Source organism: Podarcis tiliguerta (genome assembly GCF_965153285.1).
Source record: "Podarcis tiliguerta genome assembly, chromosome: 16".
Lineage (NCBI taxonomy): Eukaryota > Metazoa > Chordata > Lepidosauria > Squamata > Lacertidae > Podarcis > Podarcis tiliguerta.
The window spans coordinates 874,756-894,638 of record NC_139549.1 but is presented as its reverse complement, the minus strand read 5'-3'; the positions used below and the strand labels follow the sequence as shown (position 1 = coordinate 894,638).

The following is a 19,883-nucleotide window of genomic DNA, read 5'->3' as shown; positions in this document are numbered from 1 at the left end:
AGGACAGTCTCAAAGATGCTCAAAAAGTACAGACAGAGGCTCTGAGATGACGTCTGCAAGTTAATAATAATAATAATAATAATAATAATATATTTATGCCCCGCCCATTGGCTGGGTTTCCCCAGCCACTCTGGGCGGCTTCCACCAGAATATTAAAATTATATTACAATACAGTGGTACCTCAGGTTACATAAGCTTCAGGTTACAGACGGTTCAGGTTACAGACTCCGCTAACCCAGAAATAGTACCTCGGGTTAAGAACTTTGCTTCAGGATGAGAACAGAAATTGTGCTCCAGCGGCGCAGCGGCAGCAGGAGGCCCCATTAGCTAAAGTGGTGCTTCAGGTTAGGAACAGTTTCAGGTTAAGTACGGACCTCCGGAACGAATTACTTAACCCAAGGTACCACTGTAGTCTATTAAACATTAAAAGCTTCCCTAAACAGGGCTGCTTTCAGATGTCTTCTAAAAGTCTGTTAGTTGTTGTTCTCTTGACATCTGGTGGGAGGGCGTTCCACAGGGTGGGCGCCACCACCGAGAAGGCCCTCTGCCTGGTTCCCTGTAACTTGGCTTTTGCACCTACAAAAGTTGGGTTATCCTACACAGGACTGCAGGCAATGTTTATCTGTCTGTGACCATTCTCAACCAACTCCTTTTGGAAACCTGGAATTTGCTTTCTCTTCTTAAATCCTCCTCCGTTGCTATATATAAAGTTCCCAAGTCTTGGGAGCACTTTTCCTAAAACTCTGATCACGATACTTCTTTATAATCCAGAGGTGTATAAATTTTATGAAATAGATAATAAAAATGCCAACATAGCCCCTCAGAGCTGCTGACCAAGAAAGGGACTCTTATATGAATACTTAAGCTGAGACCCACAGCAGCTGGAACAGGCCAAAGGGGGCCCAGCCAGTCCAGCCCCATGCTCTCTTCGTGGCCAAACAGATGCTCATTATGGGATGTATAATGTAAGCAGGACTCCCAGCATTCCTAGAACTATACATCCCTGGTGACTGGAGGGGGAGCGGCAGGTGCCTCTATTCAACTTAAGGACTGTGTCCTGCACATTACTGGACGCTGGAGAGAGAATTTGCACTGGTGGAAATTCCCTCTTCTTGTTGTTGTTCTTTAGTCGTGTCCGCCTCTTCGTGACCCCATGGACCAGAGCATGCCAGGCACTCCTGTCTTCCACTGCCTCCCGCAGTTTGGTCAAACTCATGCTGGTAGCTTCGAGAACACTGTCCCGCCATCTCGTCCTCTGTCGTCCCCTTCTCCTTGTGCCCTCCATCTTTCCCAACATCAGGGTCTTTTCCAGGGAGTCTTCTCTTCTTATGAGGTGGCCAAAGTCTTGGAGCCTCAGCTTCAGGATCTGTCCTTCCAGTCAGCACTCAGGGCTGATTTCCTTCAGAATGGAGAGGTTTGATCTTCTTGCTGTCCATGGGACTCTCAAGAGTCCCCTTCAACACCAGAATTCAAAAGCATCCATTCTTCGGCGATCAGCCTTCTTTATGGTCCAGCTCTCACTTCTACACATCACTACTGGGAAAACCATGGCTTGAACTATACGGACCTTTGGCAAGGTGATGTCTCTGCTTTTTAAGATGCTGTCTAGGTTTGTCGTTGCTTTTCCCTCTTCAACACAACCCTTAAAAACTCTCTACAAAGAGAGCGTGGTGGATCAGATTATTGCCCCATCTAGTCCCACATCCTGTCCTCAAAGTGGCTGAACATTTGCTTGTGTGGAGATAAGCAAGCCGGATTCGAGCACAAGAGCAGCACTTGGTTTCCAGCTCAGCTGGTAGAGACTGAGACTCAATCTCTGGGTTGTGGGTTCGAGACCCGCAATGCGCAAAGTACTTCTGTGTTGGAGGGGCTGGACTAGATGAATATCATGCTCTCTTCCAACCCTACAAGCCTGTGATTCTTGGCTGCCCACCTCCTTCTGCAACTGACAGCCCCCTCCTATACATCACCTAACCTCTGAATGTGGCACTCTTGAAATGCCCTCCCAGCCACAGGTAGGGCTCCCTGCGCCCCTGTTTCTGAAGAGACAGAAGGCCCCAAGGCTCTTATTTCTGTCTTGGGGGTGCTGATGCCTGAGGGATGAGCGAAGATAGAAGCACGGACCTTCAACTTGTCCGTTATAGGGCTGTTTTCTCCGTCTCGCTCTCTTCCCCCCTCTGAGAAAGGACGGGGAGGAGGGTCGTCAGGCACCGGCAAGAGTTAACCTGATTGTCTTTATAACCACATTGGCTCTCCTGGGAACGCAGAGTACTGGGTTTTCATTTTAAGTAACCCCAACACAGCGGCGTGTGATGGAAAGAGCAGTCCCCGCCTGACAGATGGAGAGGAAGAGGGGAAGAGAGGAGGACGGGGGACGGTGCAGGTGGCGGAGAAAGGTAAGAGACCAAACAGCGGCTGGGCTTGGCAGGACCACCCATGGCATGTTGGCTTAGACCCAAGCCCCACAGGGACTTCCTCCCTCCGGCGTGTGCCTACGAGGGTCTTCACACCTCTTTCAGCCCACTTTGCGTCCATGTCCTTTCGTGCCCTGTGAAAGTCAACTCCAAGCCAAAATAATTCAGATAACATAGGACGCTGCCTTATTGAGCTATTGGTCCATCTAACTCCGTATAGTTTGCACTGACTGGCAGCAGTGGCTGCCCGGGGTTTTCCGGCAGGGGTCTCTCCCAGCCCTGCCTGGAGATGCTGCCTTTGGGAATTGAATCTGGAGCCTTCTGCATGCAAAGCAGCTGTCCTGCTGCTGAGCCATGGCTCTGCCCCTTTAAGGGTCCAGTCCTCATGGTTCTGAATAAAGGGCTGGCCTTAATAGCCACACCACTAGCCCCCTACAGCTCCCCAGGGTTTTGGCCGGGGGTCTTTTCCCAGCCCTGCCTGAAGATGCTGCCGGCGAGAGTCCTGCTACCTTCTGCATGCCAAACAAGTGTTCAGCCTCTGAGATACGGCCCCTTTGCCTTGTTCTTCATCTGGGCATCCCAAAGACATCTTTTATGTGCCTCCAGAACGCAGGTCCTGATTTTGCTGCCGCAGCAGCAGCTGTGCTATTTACCATATTTTTTGCTCTATAAGACTCACTTTTCCCCTCCTAAAAAGTAAGGGGAAATGTGTGTGCGTCTTATGGAGCGAACGCAGGCTGCGCAGCTATCCCAGAAGCCAGAACAGCAAGAGGGATCGCTGCTTTCACTGCGCAGCAAATCCTCTTGCTGTTCTGGCTTCTGAGATTCAGAATATTTTTTTTCTTGTTTTCCTCCTCCAAAAACTAGGTGCGTCTTGTGGTCTGGTGCGTCTTATAGAGCGAAAAATACGGTACTTTTTTCCAGGATAGATCCCTCTCATCCTGGATGTTGCCAGGATATTAGGGCTGGTGGGGCTCTGAGCAAACGCCAGAGTGGTGTGGAAAGGGACATCTCTTCTTGTGACCAAAAAGTGCTCAGCACGGCGATGTGCTTGCCTTTCAAAAGGTGTGCCAGAGAGCGAAGACGGATGCGGCCGCTCAGCTGGGTGAACTCAGGCAGGCAGCTGTTTCTGTTCAGATACCAGCAGAAGGAAGGCTGTGCAGCCTTCAAGCCTCGTTTTTCCACGGTGGTCTTTTTCAAAACCAGCAGCAGCCTTCAGTGCCTCTGACAGGGATCTTAAGATCTTCTTCCTTCCCGGAAACATTTTCAGGCTGGGGTGAGCCAGGCACATGTGGGGGGGCAGATTGCACATCTAGTTGCTGGTCTTTGCAAACTCACTGAAGTTAACAGACATGGCTAACTTTACGGTCGTTGATTTAAATGGATCTACTCTGAGTAGAAGTTAGTTGGGTGCAACCTGGGCAGTGGTCCCCTAATGCTTTCCCCCATGGGCCACTCAAAAATTGCTGGTGGTTCCTGGTTTCTCTCTGCTTCCAGTCTTAGCTCTCCATATTTCCACATCTGTTTGGGAATGTGTGTGTTTTAAGTACTCATGTAAAATCATTAAGTTCTCCTAATATATACATGAATATTGCAAATGCTTTTCACTAAGAGAGATACACTTATTTATTTTCCCCCAAAACCAATATATGCATTTTCTGCACACATTACTTTGCTGAAGAATGGATCTTTCGCAAGCGTGTATTGGTGTTGCTTTGCCTGTAAATGGGAACTGAACCAAATTTCTCCTCCATCTGAACTTCCACATAAGACTGTTATTAAGTCCAAGGTCTGAAATGACCCGTCTGCATCCCTTTGCAAAGAACCGGTGTGAAGGGGACCCGATTCTGGCTGCCTCTTGCTTTGTGCCTGGTTTCTGCCATGAGGAACAGTCTGGTCTCGCTCCTGAAACGGCCGCAGCCATTCTGGGTTGCAGAACTCAGGGGCAGGAAGAATTATTCGGCTGGTTTCTGCTTTGCGCTGAACAGGCAACAACATAAAGACATTGCGCCCCCCGAATAGGCAGCACAAAATTCTGTGCTGAGGAAACCCAAGAACATCTGAGTTCATTGTGCAAATGAAAGCAAGATTGCATGATGTGTGATTATTCTTTGAGGCAGGTTGGGGCCTCAGGAACATTGCTGGGCAATTAAACTGCCCCCCCCCCTGAAAATCTTACTGGGCCCAAGTTTGACTTTGGGTCAGGGGCGTAGGAAGGGGGTGGGGGGGGGTCGCCCCAGGCTCCATCATGGAGGGGGGTGTCAAAAAGGAACAATTACTGCCCTACTAGGGCGGTTCATAAAAAACTTTTTTTTTAAATGCATGCTCCAACGGTCTTATCTTACTACAACAGGGATTATATAGTTATATCTGAAATTTCATGCATATCAGTTAATATCTTGACCCTCCTCCATGAAAACAGCTGTTTACTTGGCCGTTTTCATATGTCATGAAGGCTGAAATTTCAATTCAGTGGAACCAAAACACAATCCATCCTGTAGATTTAAGTATCTGTCCACAGTCGCCTCCTTGTTATCAGAGGTCCATAATCCACATTCCTTTGTAAGAAAATACGAAATAACGTAAAACTGTTTTTCCAGGCAAAATAATAATAATAAATCAATATTATGTATGCGGTGCATACCCTCCAACATTTCTCCAGTGAAAATAGGGAGGTCCCATTCCATAACGATAATTTTACTATTCCTACGCCTCTGCTGGGGGCCTTCAACCCACATCATTTCAAGCTTGTCCCTGTGAGCTTGAGGGCTAGCAACTTGTCCTTAAAACAAAACTCAAAAGCTGGGCTTCTTGAGTGGCTGAACTCTCCCCCTTTGTTGGACATGTGGAAGGCTCCGAGTGCTGGTTATACCCCTCACCCCTAAAAAATAAAAAGGCACTTATTGGTAGCACTTTTGAGGTTTCCCATTGGTTTTCCGTCTTGCACGCTCCTGGTAGTGTCTGCGTGTTATTAGGATGGCGGACAGTGATATCTTGCCCCTAAATGGGCCGTTTTGATCCCTGTGCGCTTTGACCTTCCAGTGTAACCTTCTCTCTCCCCCACCCCCCTCACACACAACCAGTCGTTTAGGGTTTCCTATTGCCAGGAGCCTTTTAAATACCACATTCCCCAGAGACTCAAATAAGGGAAATGAAGGGTTCTTTGGAGAGAATAAGAGGAGTTTGCAGGGCTGCGGGGAAAGACACTGGCAATACAGAAAATTGCACCAAGGGGACTCTCTTTTTCTCCACCCCAACGCTATTAATCTCTGCCCTGCAACAAACGTGTTCTTGTGAGCTTGGTTTGGACTCCAGAGCGGCAAAATCTGCAAGTTCTGTTTCCCACGCGATGGGAGATAGTCCTGGGGCTGTTGTGTGGCTTCCTTGCAGGATCATTCCCCATCCCAGATGTGCCAAGTTGTTACCCACTTTTTCTTAAAGGTAAAGGTAAAGGGACCCCTGACCATTAGGTCCAGTCATGGCCGACTCTGGGGTTGCGGCGCTCATCTCGCTTTACTGGCCGAGGGAGTCGGTGTACAGCTTCCGGGTCATGTGGCCAGCATGACTAAGCCTCTTCTGGCGAACCAGAGCAGCGCACGGAAACGCCGTTTACCTTCCCGCCGGAGCAGTACCTATTTATCTACTTGCACTTTGAGGTCCTTTCGAACTGCTAGGTTGGCAGGAGCAGGGACCGAGCAACGGGAGCTCACCCCGTCGCCGGGATTCGAACCGCTGACCTTCTGATCAGCAAGTCCTAGGCTCTGTGGTTTAACCCACAGCGCCACCTGCTTCCCCGCCTTTCCTTAGGATGTCTCTATTTTCATTGGATAAATTTTAGATGGTGTGGAGTTATCTGACCCTTGAGCCGTCTGAAGGTAATCCTGTATAGGGAAGTTCTTTTAATGTTTGATGCTTTATTTTATAAGTTGGAGGCGCCCAAAGCAGCTGGGGTAACCCAGTAAGATGTGGCGGGTATAAACAGTAAAATTATCATTATGGAATAGGACCTCCCTATTTTCACTGGAGAAATGTTGGAGGGTGTGCACCGCATACATAATATGCCTACTAGGAGAACGCACACTAGAAGTCTTACAGTATTTTTATGGGGACAACCCCCCCCCCAAAAAAACCAAGCAAACAAACAAACAAACATAAATTTGAATTGAACTTGATGGGGGTGGAGATGCTCCTTCAAGTCTACTGGACCGAGGCTGTTTCGGGCTTACAAGGTCAGCACCAACACTTTGAATTGTGCTCAGAAACGTCCTGGGAGCCAGTGTAGGTCTTTCAAGACCGGTGTTATGTGGTCTCGGCGGCCGCTCCCAGTCACCAGTCTGGCTGCCGCATTCTGGATTAGTTGTAGTTTCTGGGTCACCTTCAAAGGTAGCCCCACGTAGAGCGCATTGCAGTAGTCCAAGCTGGACTTCCCCTGCTCTAACCACTACCGCTATCTCTCATACACACACACACACACACACACACACACTTCTTTGTGTGTTCAGATTGCCAGCTAGGGGCCTTGCCGTGCCTCTGGAGGAGTCCCTAACACGTTCCAGTTTCAGCTTTCCAAGTTCATCCCCTGCAGGATGAGGGCCTTTTCTCTCTTCCTGCTCCCCCCCATTAATCTCCTCCTCCTCCTCCTCCTCGCCAGGAGTGGGAGGGGGCCTGCGGACTGTTCCGATGTCTTGTAATCCGCTTGTGCTAATAGCATTAGGGGTTTTAAACAAACAGGCCCTTGACCTCCTTGCCCAGTGGATGCTAAGTGTTTGGGGGGGGGTGCAGTTGAAATGGCCAAGCCCAGCTGGGGGGGGTGGGGGGTGGCGCCGGTGGAAAAGCTAAGAAGATTGCAAAGGACTTGGGGGGGGGGGGAGAGATTGGATTTGGCAGAGATAAAGTGGGCAGTGAGAGCGCAGTTTACTCTCGCAAAAGGCACTCCACCCTCTCACCGACCAGATCAGAATTCCCCGTGGGGGTGGGAAGGCTTCAGGGTGGGTGGGTGAGTCCAAAAATAAGGGGGACCCCTAGAAATACTGAAATAAGAACATAAGAAGAGCCTGAGCCGATCTAGTCCAGCATCGTGTTCTCATGGTGGCCAACTTTTGGGAAACACGCAGTGTTGTAAACAAAATCTATGCCCTTTTCCCTTATGGGGGACACAAGAGCCCGTATAGAGTCCTCACGTGGGTTCCCTATTGGTAGGAGAGAATAACAGAGGCCAACCAGAGAATATTGAGAAGCAAAGCAGCTCGTAAGCCTGATCTTTGTTGAACTGTTGCAGCAGCAGGAAAGGAGGATGACCCTGAACAAAGTTGTGCCCGCCGTTATATAGACATTTTAAATTGCCCACCCTGGAGCTCAAGACCACCCCTCCATACATCATGCATACATCACAGAAGGGGGGTAACCCAAGACCACCCCCCACAAACATCATACCTACATCAGAGAAAAGGTGGTCTACAACAGAAATTTGAATGTTGTTCTTTTTCCTGTCTGCCAGCTTATCTGATAATGCCTTATCTGGTTGCCTTTCCTGGTAGTCTGCCCATTCCTTTGAGATGGTGATTTCTAAATTCCTGTAACAAGGAAGGTTTTTCCCTGCCTCCTCCCTCCTTGCAGAGAAACATTTGGTCAGTTGGGGCGTCAAAATGGTTTCAGGATGGTCTTCCTGTGCTGATCTATGTACGTGCTTGGTTGGTACATCTATGAACATTGATTATATATATATAAGACCTTAAATTTTATTATTGCAACAGGAAAGCTGAGCGCAGGAGCAGCCTTTTCCCCTCCTGTGGCTTCTGGCAACTGGTACTATTCAGAAGCGTTTACTGCCTCTGACCCACGTAGGCAGAACATACAGGCAGCGCTCCCACTTAGGACTTCTAAAAGAAGCGTGTAAATATTCTGACCGTTGCCCGTTCCGCGTTTTGAAAAACGCAGTTTTGCAAGGACCGTAGCACATGGCAGAGATGGATATCCCTCTCTCTCTCTCTCTCTCTCTCTCTCTCTCACACACACACACACACACACACACGTGTGTCAGAAATGGGAGGTGGGTTCTCGTTGTTATGCATTTTGTGTTCTCATTTTGTATTTTTGTTGTTGTGAAACACACACACACACACACCATGATTTTTGAGTGAATGGCGGAATAATAAACAAATAAACAAATCATTAAATAAATAAATACATACATACATACATACATACATACATACAGTGGTACCTCGGGTTACATACGCTTCAGGTTACAGACACTTCAGGTTACAGAGTGCGCTAACCCAGAAATAGTACCTCATGTTAAGAACTTTGCTTCAGGATGAGAACAGAAATCGTGCTCCGGCGGCAGCGGGAGGCCCCATTAAGCTAAAGTGGTGCTTCAGGTTAAGAACGGTTTCAGGTTAAGAACGGACCTCCAGAACAGATTAAGTTCTTAACCCAAAGTACCACTGTATATAAATAAAATGTTAACTGTGGTTCGGGAGCTTCCACCACCGTTGCCAGCCAGCCCTGCCTGCTCATTCTGCACTGTGTGGGGGAAGCGCAGAAATGTCCTGGTTGCTGGCGGCGAAGAATTAAAAGAGCGGGGACCGCTCCCCAAGGATGGCCTTCAGATCTTGAGAGCAAATCCTGGTTTTAGGGTGTTGTTGCTGCTGCTGCTGCTGTTGTTGACACCTGTGGCACTGACACCATGGCTCAGTCTGCCCCCCCCCTTCCACAAACCGCTTTCTTTGCTAGAGAGGATGCAAAATAGCAGATTCTGCTTTGAGCAAGCCAGAATTTTAATTCCTCACCCCTCCCTGTCAACTGCAGATGAATCCCAGGGTTGTTCTGTTTTTTTAAATAAGACAAGAAAATCCATTTAGGGCCTAACTGTGACCTTGGCCCTTGGCCACGTTTGTTAGGTCTTTAAAAGCCAAGTTAATTGATTGCCCCCCCCCAAACGGCTGCACTCCCAAAAGCGATTCCCCCAGAAGGAAGGCAAATCTCTGTGCTTGAGCTCCAACTGAATACAGCCCTTCCTCCTCCTCCTCCTCCTCGCAGGGAGAGGGGTAAGAAGATTTAAAAATTAACCCCTTTCCCTTTCCTTTATATACGGAGGTGGGTTGTCCCCAAACCCTGACATGCAGAGGACGGTGGCCTCTTTTTCTCCTCGCTGTGGTTTCTGGCTGGCCAGAGCACAGGACACGGTAAGTGAGAAGGGGACCAAGTGTGCAGGATGCGACCCCTTCCCACGCCCGTATCCCCCATAGGGCACTTATCTCACACAGAATCATAGAGTTGCAAGGGACCGCTGGTGGTCATCTATTCCAACCCCCTGCAATGCAGGGATCTCAGCTAACGCATCCAAGATAGGTGGCCACCAAGCTCCATGGAAGGAGAGCCCACGACTTCCCGAGGGAGAGCGTTCCGCTGCTGAACGGCGCTTAACCCTGAGAATGTTCTTCCTGGTGGTTCGTCTGAATCTCCTTTCTTCTGACTTGAGTCCATCGGTTTGGGCTCCAGCCTGTGGAGCAGGGGAAAGCAAGCTTGTTCCGTCCCACTGTGAAAAGTCTGCTGGGCACACGGGGCTCAAGAACCCCCTTGGCAACGGGGAGCAACAAGGCAGGCTGATATGTCCTCCTAAGATCACAGAGGTCCCTCCGTCCCTCCTAACACTGGCATCTCTCCTGAACCAGATCTGGAGTTTCCTCCTCCTTTTTGCAAGGACTGAGAATGCCACCCCCAGGGCACCACTGTTGCCCTACATTGCAGGGTCAGTCTGAGGGATGGGCAAATCTTCCCATTTTGTACACAGTGGTACCTCTGGTTACGTACTTAATTTGTTCTGGAGGTCCATTCTTAACCTGAAACTGTTCTTAACCTGAAGCACCACTTTAGCTTAATGGGGCCTCCCGCTGCCACCAGAGCACGATTTCTGTTCTCATCCTGAAGCAAAGTTCTTAAGCTGAAGCACTATTTCTGCGTTAGCAGAGTCTGTAACCTGAAGCGTCTGTAACCCGAGCTACCACTGTACTATCATCTTTATAATCTTAAATTTAGTTTGCTGCATTTAATCACAATTGCGCTTTTTTTTAAAAGGTATCTCAATAAGAATTCCCTGTTGCTTTAGTGCACATTTTTTTAAAAAAGATAGACCTTTTAGCAAGTGATTCCCCCAATTTTGGTATGCTGATTTTGCATGCACACACACACACGTTTTTGTTCATGCTTTCTTCTCCATTGTACATACGTATATTTGTGCAGATTTTTGGGGGTTGGAGAACAGCGCTGCAAAATTCAGAGAAGTGTGAATTTTTTAAGGATAGCTGTGGTTGATTTGTTTGTGCTTCTTTCATGTCTTGCTTTAGGAAGATGTAAGTGACTCACAAAGATTCACAAGATTCACACCCAGATAAATAATCAACACGATCACCATCACACGAAAACAGCAGCCAAGCCAAACTTCCCCTCCATCCTTCTTGTACATCAACAGCAGGAATATTTTTAGGCAGGGGCAAAGCTACTACGCTTCCCAAGAGGTGTGGGCTGGAGGGTTCCTCGTCACGTCCCAGAGGATCGTGGCCCGTTGCTGTTGGACTTTGTGGCTTGGCTGTTGTGGGGATATTGTAAGGCTAGGGTCATGAGGAACAGAATTCCTTGCAAGTTACACTGCGGGCCCCAATCCAGGGTGATGTGTCGCTTGAACACGCAGCGCTTTTTTAATCTCCCTGCCCTAGAGGGGCTTCTGGGAGGAAGTACACGAAGAAAAGCCTTGGAAACTTACACAGTACTTGTCTTTTCGCCCTTCTTGCTGATTGTCATGGATGTGTTGCCCTCTGGATGTTGCGGGACTAAGGCTTGCATCGTCCTTCAGTCCAACAACACCTGTACCTCCACCAAACATCCTTGATCTCTGGGGTTTTCACGGTCCTCCGAACTTGAGTCTAGGCAGTGATTTGGTGGCTGAGACCCCTCTGCAAACCAGCATGCGGTTCCTTAAAATCCCAACAACAAACTTCATGTCTCACGCTGGCTTTTGCCAAATAACAGCCATCTCCCTCCGTTGGTGAAATCTAGTTCGGTTTCGCCAACGGTTCAGGCAAAACGGTTTCCCATAAACTACTGAACTCTGAAGTTTTACTGCAGTTTGGGCTGAAACTTGGTAGCTCTTTCCTTACACTGGTGAAAAACTCTCTCACACACACACAGCGGGGGGGGGGGGAATTCCGCTGTGACATCATTTGTCCACTTCCATTTGTCCTTTTAGCTACCTCTAAGGCCATTACAAAGGGACGCGGGTGGCGCTGTGGGTTAAACCACAGAGCCTAGGACTTGCTGATCAGAAGGTTGGTGGTTCGAATCCCCGCGACGGGGTGAGCTCCAGTTGCTCGGTCCCTGCTCCTGCCAACCTATCAGTTTGAAAGCACGTCAAAGTGCAAGTAGATAAATAGGTACCACTCCGGCGGGAAGGTTTCCATGCGCTGCTTTGGTTTTGCCAGAAGCGGCTTAGTCACACTGGCAACATGACCCAGAAAAGCTGTCTGTGGGCAAACGCCGGCTCCCTCGGCCTGTAAAGCGAGATGAGCACCGCAACCCCAGAGTCGTCCGCGACTGGACTTAACTGTCTGGGGTCCTTTACCTTTTAGCTTTTTTTAGGGACCAGAAGGGCCATTTACTCCAACCCGCTGCACTGTAGGAATCACAGCTCAAGAATCCCTGGCAGATAGATGGATATCCAACCTCTGTTTAAAAACATTCAATGGAGGGGAATCCACCAGCTCCTGAGGGGATCCATTCCACTGTTGAGCAACAATTACCAGCATAACGTTCTTCCTAATGTTGTGCAGAGGCCTCCTTCATAGAGGAACCACTCTGTCCCTTTGATCATCCTAGTTCATTTTGTGAGGAAGACATTTGCTACCAAACTAATAAATGGAATGCGTTTTGGTGCTTGTCCTTGTCCTAATGCTTTTTTTGCCCCTTGGCAGGTCGGTAAGATGCACTGTGGCTGCATCCCTGAGGGGGTCCCTTCTCTCCCCAGCTCCTACTGGATCTCAGGTGAGGGTTGGGTGGGATGAGGAAGGGGCTCACGCAGGGGGGTGTCTCAGCTCTGGGGTGGAGCAAGAAGGGGAGAGGCTGACATCCCCAACTCTGTCCAAGAGCTTTCCTCGTTGTTTTCCCCTCTGCTTTGCGTCCAGGTCTGGCTTTCCCGGACTGGGCCTACAAGGCTGAGTCCAGCCCGGGCTCCCGTCAGATCCAGCTCTGGCACTTCATCCTGGAGCTGCTGCAGAAGGAGGAGTTCCGGCACGTCATCGCCTGGCAGCAGGGGGAGTACGGGGAGTTTGTCATCAAGGACCCCGACGAGGTGGCGCGGCTGTGGGGCCGGAGGAAGTGCAAGCCCCAGATGAACTACGACAAGCTCAGCCGGGCCCTCAGGTGAGGGGAGCAGCCAACACAGGTCTTTGCAATGCATCCTGTTCTCATGTAAAGGTAAAGGGACCCCTGCCCATTAGGTCCAGTCGTGGCCGACTGGGGTTGCGGCACTCATCTCGATTTACTGGCCGAGGGAGCCGGCGTACAGCTTCCGGGTCATGTGGCCAGCAGGACGAAGCCGCTTCTGGCGAACCAGAGCAGCGCACGGAAACGCCGTTTACCTTCCCGTCGGAGTGGTACTTATTTATCTACTTGCACCTAGATGTGCTTTCGAATTGCTAGGTTGGCAGGAGCAGGGACCGAGGAACGGGAGCTCACCCCGGCGCGGGGATTCGAACAGCCAACCTTCTGATCAGTAAGTCCTAGGCTCTGTGGTTTAACCTACAGTGCCACCCGCATCCCCTGTTCTCATTAGGGCACTTTATTTACACCGCGTCCGACAACCATGTTCTTAGGGTGGGTTAGAGCAGGAGGAGCTGTTTCTTCTGTGAGCCTCTTGGGCGTTGCCATCTTGGATTTGATTGGATGGATATAGAATAATGGAACGGTGGTGTTGGGGGGGCCTCAAAGGCCATCTAGTCCAGCCCCCTGCAATGCAGGAATCGCAGCCAAAGAAGGCTGAGGCCACTCAGCCTCTGCTTAAAAACGTGCCAACAGCTTCCAAGGGAGCCCATTCCATTGTGGGACGGCTCTCACCACCAGAAAGTTCTTCCTGATGTTTCTTGCCATTTGAATCTCCTTTCTTGGGCTCCTCCCCTCTGGAGCAGCAGGAACAAGCTTGCTCCATCTTCCCCCTGTCACGTGTTTTAAGATGGCTATCATGTCACCTGTCAGTTTTCTCTTCTCCAGGCTAAACAGACCCAGCTGCCGCAACCATTCCTCATATTTTAGTTGTAAGTTGATTTGGATGGCAAACAAGTGATTATTGATGATGATGATGATGATGATGATGATGATGCTTGATTTCCAGCAAAGTGCATGGTGGCTGTTGCCCATTGATGACAACAAATCTCAGGTGGCAGTGGCCATTGGCTCACCTCAGGTTACTCACTCACCTGAACTGGCTGGTTAGGAAGCGTTGGGTGGGCTTTTTTGAAGCATGTGAGTTTCCAGGACAATTTGCCCATCTTTTTCTTTGTCTGCTTTGTTCCTGGGCGATTATCTAGCCCTCTTCCGAGGTCTCCCATTGCGGCTTCTGGTTGGCCACTGTGAGAAGAAGGTTCTGATCCAGCAGCCGGGCTCGTCTTACTTCCTTACGTCGGTTCTCCTTTCTCCTCCTTCTTCGCAGGTATTATTACAACAAGCACATCCTCCACAAGACGAAAGGCAAGCGGTTCACCTACAGGTTCAACTTCAGCAAGCTGATCTTCATCAACTACCCGCTCTGGGGCGTCCAGCCTCCTTCTCGGCCGATGTGGATGGGGGCGGCCAGGATGTACCGGCCTCGTGGCGGCGGGAGTCTCAGTGCGCAGACAGAGGTGTGGAATACCGCCTCCTCTGGCAGTGGCCCCTCCACACGGAGAGTCTTATCTTCCACGGAAATGCATTCCATGTTAAATAATACTAATACTAATAATTGAAGTGAGGGACAAGAGGCAGGAGTTGATAATGCAGGTGAGCTGCGCACAGGTGAGCTGCAAGCAAGCTGCCGGCCAGCTCTGTGCAGCCTCCTTTTATTGACACAAATATGCAAACCCAGGCAGATACATTTTGGGCTGTGACCTTTACACATCTTCCAGTCCTGAGATCGTGGGGTGGTACAAAGCTATTTTGTCATATAGGTACACGAGAAGAGAGTGGGGCCTTCTCTGTGGTGGTGCCCCGGCTGCCTACTGCCCCCTCCACATACACTACCAAGGCTACGCATAGCGCTGCAACTAGGCAACACCTACTGCGTCCTTTTCAGCAACAGGTGCAAACCTTTCTATTTGCCCCATCAATTTCAGATGATGATGATGGCATTTTAATTCATATTATTTCTTTATTTATTGCATTTAGATCCCACCTTTCCCACACAAGGAGCTCAAGGTGGTGTATGTGGTCCCCCCTGCCCATTTAATCCCCATGACAACCTTGCAAGGCAGGTTAATAATAATATAATAATAATAATTTATTATTTATACCCCCCCCCCATCTGGCTGGGTTTCCCCAGCCACTCTGGGCGGCTTCCAACAGAACACTAAAATACAATAACCTATTAAACATTAAAAGCTTCTCTAAACAGGGCTGCCTTCAGATGTCTTCTGAATGTCAGGTAGTTGTTTATTTCTTTGACATCTGATGAGAGGGCGTTCCACAGGGCGGGTGCCACCACCGAAAAGGCCCTCTGCCTGGTTCCCTGTAGCCTCACTTCTCGCAATGAGGGAACTGCCAGAAGGCCCTCGGAGCTGGACCTCAGTGTCTGGGCTGGATGATGGGGTTGGAGACGCTCCTTCAGATATACTGGACCGATGCTGTTTAGGGCTTTCAAGGTCAGCACCAAGACTTTGAATTGTTCTCGGAAACATACTGGGAGCCAATGTAGGTCTTTCAAGACCGGTGTTATGTGGTCTCGGCGTCCGCTCCCAGTCACCAGTCTAGCTGCTGCATTCTGGATTAGTTGTAGTTTCCGGGTCACCTTCAAAGGTAGCCCCACGTAGAGTGCATTGCAGTAGTCCAAGCGGGAGATAACCAGAGCATGCACCACTCTGGCAAGACAGTCCATGGGCAGGTAGGGTCTCAGTCTGCGTCCCAGATGGAGCTGATAAACAGCTGCCCTGGACACAGAATTGACCTGTGCCTCCATGGGGAGCTGTGAGTCCAGAATGACTCCCAGGCTGCGCACCTGGTCCTTCAGGGGCACAGTTACACAGTTAGGCTGAGAGGCAGTGACTGGCCCATGTCAACTAGCAGGCTTCAATGCCAAGAAGGGATTTGAACCCTGCTGTACCTGTTCCAAATCTGACACTCTTACCACCATACCGGCTCAATTTAAAGTTTGTTTCTTTGTTTATAAATCCCTCCAATATTGTATTGTTGCACGGAGTTGTGATTTGTTGTTTTTTTAATTTTTAATTTCTTTCTACACCACCCTGAAATGCATTTTTTGAATAAGAGGTGGTCTGTATCCATTTTAAAATAAAAAATACTTGGCGATCCCTTTAAAAACTGTCCTGCGGCCCTTCCCTCTTTCCTTCCCAGCTCTTACAGAATATGATGTTTGGCCGAAGGACCTGCCCTGACCACCTGGCCTTCCACAGGTGTGCCCATGACCTGATACTTGACCCAGAGGACCCCAGGGAGAAGATGGGAGCGGTGGCCGCCAGCCCTTGTAAGTGTGCGGGGTGTTACAAAGACAGGGTCCCCTTTGCTACCTGGACCCTGAGATTGAGGAAGTCCAGAAGGTGGTGATGAGAGAACAGGGCCTTCTCTGTAGTGGCCCACTCACATACACACACCATTTACAGAATGCTCTCCCTAGTGAGGCCCACCTGGTGCCAGCCTTGTCATTGTTTTTAGTACCAGGAAAGGACTTCCTTTGATTTGTTTTCCAGCACACCCTAAAGTCTAAAGTCACCACTTTAAATAACAAAAGAATCTGTTTTTAGTTTATTGCTCCTTTAACTTTCTGAAAACCTTAACTCGTTGATAGTTTTTCTTATTGATAATTTTATTGTTTTATATTGTTTTAGTAAACTGCTTTGTGGTTGATTGGGGATTTTTTAGCAAACAAGCATTGGTTGGTTTTTTTTAAAGGGAAACGAAAGTCCATTTTTTAAAAAAGTACTTATTTCGGATGACAGGGGCATTAATTAGATTAGATTAATTGAGTAATTCATCTCTATCCCGCCCTTCCTCCAAACGAGCCCAAGGCAGCAAACAAATCATGACTGAAACAATGCAATTCTACAGGTAGTTAAAAACAACCTTCTGAAAAGATTGCAGAATTGGTCACGGATATTTATTTTTATTTTTTTAACCCAACAAGAGTAGTGTAAAAAAACCCAGTTTTTAATCTGAAAGCATTTGTAAATGGCTGTGATAACGTAACATTTCAGCCAGATCAGCTGCTGTGAATCAGAGTGAATTATATTTTTGGAGGCTGAACAGCCGGCTTGGATTGGCAAATTGTTAGCTGGCGGGTCAGTTGCTCCAAGGTGACCTCATGTGGCTCTTTCAGAAGGTCAGCGAGGAAAGGACCACAAACAAACAAGACCTGGGAGTGACCAGTCGGTGGCCCTGGACTGGACTCGTGGTCTTCTTGCGCCCCCTAGCGGTGGGTTCTGGATCCAACCTCTCCTGGCTCAGTTTATGCTTGATCTTTCAGCCGCATTTCCATGGGCAGGAGAGTGTACCAGTTGAAATTATAGGAAGTCCAGCATGGAAGGATTGGGAAGAAATTTTAACTTCCCTCTTTGCCACTGACATGCTAAGTCGCCTTCCCTTTCACCTCCAAACTTCCGTTTCCTGCTGTGGTCAAAGGTAAAGGGGCCCCTGACAGTTAAGTCCAGTCGTGGCCGACTCTGGGGTTGCGGCGCTCATCTCACTTTACTGGCCAAGGGAGCCGGTGTACAGCTTCTGGGTCATGTGGCCAGCAGGACTAAGCCGCTTCTGGCGAAGCAGAGCAGTGCACGGAAACACCGTTTACCTACCCGCCGGAGGGGTACCTATTTATCTACTTGCACTTTGACGTGCTTTCGAACTGCTAGGTTGGCAGGAGCAGGGACCGAGCAACGGGAGCTCACCCTGTCGCGGGGATTCGAACCGCTGATCTTCTGACCCGCAAGTCCTAGGCTCTGTGGTTTAACCCACAGCGCCACCCGCATCCCTGCTGTGGTCAAAACATCTCTTTAAAACAAACAAACAAGCAACAACAACAATTTCTCACATTTTGGTCCCACCTCCTTTCCATCATGGAAACTGAGTGGTGCTGGCATCTTTTTTCACTCTTTCAAAATCACGGGGAGGAGGGGGGGGGCTGTGTACAACATCCCAACAGTGATAAAGCAGGATATCAAGGCCAAACTCTTCTTCTTCCTTCCTTCCTTCCTTCCTCTCCAGGTCTTGGGTCCATCTCACCTTCTTGCATCTTCAACTCCTGCTGCTGCTTCCGAGCCCAAGAGAAATGCCGCCCTCTGGCTGCGTTCCCCACACCCCTCCCTCACCCAGGCTTTGCCCCCCACCCTGGCCGGCAGCTCTGTCCAGGGCTACCCCAGCAGTACCCGCTCTCCAATCCGCCTTGCTTTGCTGCTGCCAGTAGTCACTTTTTCAACCGGGGAGGTCAAGCTGCCGGGCCCTCGGAAGAGAGAGCGCTGTTCCCAAGCCAGCTGGTCACCCCCAAAGCACAGCACCTCCTGGCGGCCATGGACTCGAGGATGTCGGGAGGAGGAGCTTTTCCTGGGCTGGAGTTCCTGCCTGACTCTCCCCTGTCATCTTGGGAGGAAGAAGAGACACAGCAGCAGGAGGTTCGTCATGGCGCTCGCCTCCTTGGCGAGGCCTGCCTTGGGGTCAAGGCTGAGCTGGCACTGGTGGAGGGCAGGTCCTGCGGCAAACTGGGTCCCCGTGCGGCAGGGAAAGGTCTGCACGGCTCCTCACAACTCAGCAACCTCCAGCCAGCAGCTGTCCCCAACACTGTTGGCCCTGGTTTTAGCCCAGTGGCTGGTGGGAAACCTGACTGGGCGATGCCCTCTCCTCAAGTCTGAGCAAAGGTCTTCCTTTCTCTCTCTTTCTTTGTGGAAGAACCTCCACCTTCCTGCCAACACAGCTGAACTGCTCCTTCTCCGCTCCAAATCAGTCATAGCTTCAGGTCTTGTTTCCTCGCAAAGTCAGCAGCGCAGAATTTCCTGATCCCCAAACCAAAGAGAAGCCGCTTGCCTGGGCAGACTTGTGTGATGGAATGACCACGTAGTGCAAAACAGGACTCTGTGTCTCTGGGATGCAGTTCTGCCCAGCGAACCAAAGTCTGAAAGCTCCCAGAAATAAGCCAAGGATGTTTGCATATAGACCAGCCAAAGTTCACTCCTCCTTGCTAAAAGCTGCCTGTATCTATGCGTGCATGTTTAATAAAGAATGTTACGTTGTGGGTGAACATATCAGACGACACAGCGATTCTTCAAACTGCTTTTGTTTATTCAGAGGCCAGAACAGAACTGAGCTGAAGGGCTCTGTCAGCCTGCTTATATAGAGCTCCAGTACAACGTTACTGTAGCAACTTTCTAAAACTATCCAATCACTGAACGTCACTTTCGATCCTTCATTTGCATAACTATCTACAGTATCCCCCTGCTGGCCCAGGGTGAGAACTACAGTGCATAACAAAGAATACCTGAGAACTCTCCTGATCCGGTTGACGGCCTGATTCTGGGGTCATGAGATGGCCTTTCATTCCTGATTTGATTGGCCCCAGCCTGACACCTTTTCTGGGTGCTAGATTGCCAACAGAACAGCAGCACCTGCCATGTGTAGGATGGTGATTCCCGCATTCCAGGGGGTTGGACTAGATCAGGCGCCCCCAACCTGCGGCCCTCCAGATGTTTTGGGACTACAATTCCCATCATCCCTGACCACTGGTCCTGTTAGCTAGGGATCATGGGAGTTGTAGGCCAAAACATCTGGAGGGCCACAGGTTGGGGGGTGCCTGGCCTAGATGACCTTGGAGGTACATTCCAACTCTACAGTTCTGATTCTATGATTGTTTATCCACAAGCCAGAATGTTGCCAAGTTACCCTAATATGACAAGATCCGGGGGGGGGGGGGGGCGCTGAGGGATACCTCCCTCCTAGAATCAAAGAATTGCAGAGTTGGAAGCTTTTAATGTGTGACATTTTTGTTAAGTTGTGGGTGAACATATCAGACAACACAGAGATTCTTCAAACAGCTCTTGTTTATTCACAGGCTAGAACAGAACTGAACTGAAGGGTTCAGCCAGCCTGCTTATATAGAGCTCCACTAGAACGCAACAGTACCCATTTTCTGTAACTATCCAATCACTGAACGTCACTTTCGATCCCTTATTTGCATACGTGGACCTGAGTGAAAACTATCTACAGTATCCCCCTGCTGGACCAGGGTGAGAA

At 49.5% G+C, this 19,883-nt stretch overlaps 2 protein-coding genes across 3 annotated transcripts in view; one reads left to right on the top strand and one right to left on the bottom strand.

Moving 5' to 3' along the window:
* LOC310666072 (uncharacterized protein) overlaps window positions 1-19,883 on the bottom strand; it is a 1,539,811-nt gene that overhangs the window by 1,114,800 nt on the left and 405,128 nt on the right. The window lies entirely within an intron of this gene.
* LOC310667153 (ETS translocation variant 3-like protein) lies at window positions 12,392-18,871 on the top strand (the record flags this gene model as incomplete). Its single annotated transcript, XM_083418877.1, has 5 exons — window positions 12,392-12,452; window positions 12,545-12,830; window positions 14,116-14,305; window positions 16,008-16,137; window positions 17,868-18,871. The coding sequence occupies 5 exons, from the start codon at window positions 12,392-12,394 to the stop codon at window positions 18,506-18,508; spliced, it is 1,308 nt and encodes a 435-aa protein (XP_083275003.1). The 3' UTR covers window positions 18,509-18,871.